The 1278-nt window shown below is 53.7% G+C and overlaps 1 protein-coding gene across 1 annotated transcript in view; it reads right to left on the bottom strand.

Moving 5' to 3' along the window:
• Positions 1–1278, bottom strand: part of OTUD3 (OTU deubiquitinase 3) — a 6778-nt gene that overhangs the window by 1586 nt on the left and 3914 nt on the right. The window contains exon 6 of the mRNA XM_018572646.1: positions 282–378. Coding sequence (XP_018428148.1) covers positions 282–378 — 97 coding nt within the window. The remainder of the gene's footprint in view (positions 1–281; positions 379–1278) is intronic.

Below are 1278 nucleotides of genomic sequence, written 5' to 3'. Positions count from 1 at the left end.
CCCCCCCTATCTATGCTTCAAGTACCTCAACTTACAGACGGGTTTAACAATCTTTGCGTTTCAAATTTTCACAACCTTAAGTCATACAGCTGCTGAGATCAAACCAGTTACAGAGGGAGGCAAGGAAGGGTCACAGCAGCTGCCTCTAGAAGTGGCTCTGACCTGGTGACAGCACTTAGTATGTAGGAGGAGATTTCCCTGGGAACAGAGGTGGGGGGCGGCTGTGCCAAATATCATATTACCCGACGAAACAAAGATTGAGGCACGAGGAGGATAATCACCGATGTGTTTCAGCTCCTCCATCTGCAGAATGACCTGAATAGTGGACTCTATGTCGTAGCTCTCGGCTTCCAGGCTCTGCAGGATCAGGTGGACGTCCTGGGGACAGAATTGGGGATGATAAAAAATACATTATAATAAAATGACACCAAAAACCTGAACATCAGCGGAGGCCAAACCCCCTGGAAGGAGAATCCGAGGGCCTGTGTCTGCTGACCTCCAGTAGGTGATCCCGCCAGTACAAGGAACTTCCTCCAGAAGGGTGACAACATTAGAGTATTATTAATCCCTCTGGTGCTGAATTCAGGTTTTCCTTTTAGGTTCACCCAAGAAAGTGAAACTATAAAGTATTTTGGCTTCATCGGCCCCAAAACATGTACTGCTCAATGTTCCCAAAAACTCAAAGCTCAGCCCCCCACAAACTCAATTCAGGGAATGCACACTGATCACATGTGTTGCTGTAGAAGGCACGGTAGCATGTCAAAGCCTGGAGGAAGGCAGAGGAGTGGCTAAGAATGCAGGGAGGCCTGGTAGCCACTATCAACACCTGGAGGAAGGCAGGGGAGTGGCTTAGAATGCAGGGAGGAAGGCAGGGGAGTGGCTTGGTATGCAGGGAGGAAGGCAGGGGAGTGGCTTGGTATGCAGGGAGGAAGGCAGGGGAGTGGCTTGGTATGCAGGGAGGCCTGGAGGAAGGCAGGGGAGTGGCTTGGTATGCAGGGAGGAAGGCAGTGGAGTGCCTTGGGATGCAGGGAGGCCTGGAGGCAGGCAGGGGAGTGGCTTGGTATGCAGGGAGGAAGGCAGGGGAGTGGCTTGGTATGCAGGGAGGAAGGCAGGGGAATGGCTTGGTATGCAGGGAGGAAGGCAGTGGAGTGGCTTGGGATGCAGGGAGGCCTGGAGGCAGGCAGGGGAGTGGCTTGGTATGCAGGGGGGAAGGCAGGGGAGTGGCTTAGTATGCAGGGAGGCCTGGAGGCAGGCAGGGGGTGGCTTGGTATGCAGGGA

Source organism: Nanorana parkeri, unplaced genomic scaffold (assembly GCF_000935625.1).
Source record: "Nanorana parkeri isolate BGI_ZX_2015 unplaced genomic scaffold, ASM93562v1 scaffold2092, whole genome shotgun sequence".
Taxonomy (NCBI): Eukaryota; Metazoa; Chordata; class Amphibia; order Anura; family Dicroglossidae; genus Nanorana; species Nanorana parkeri.
Note: the sequence above shows the minus strand (reverse complement) of the source record. Positions and strands in the feature narration are given on the sequence as shown.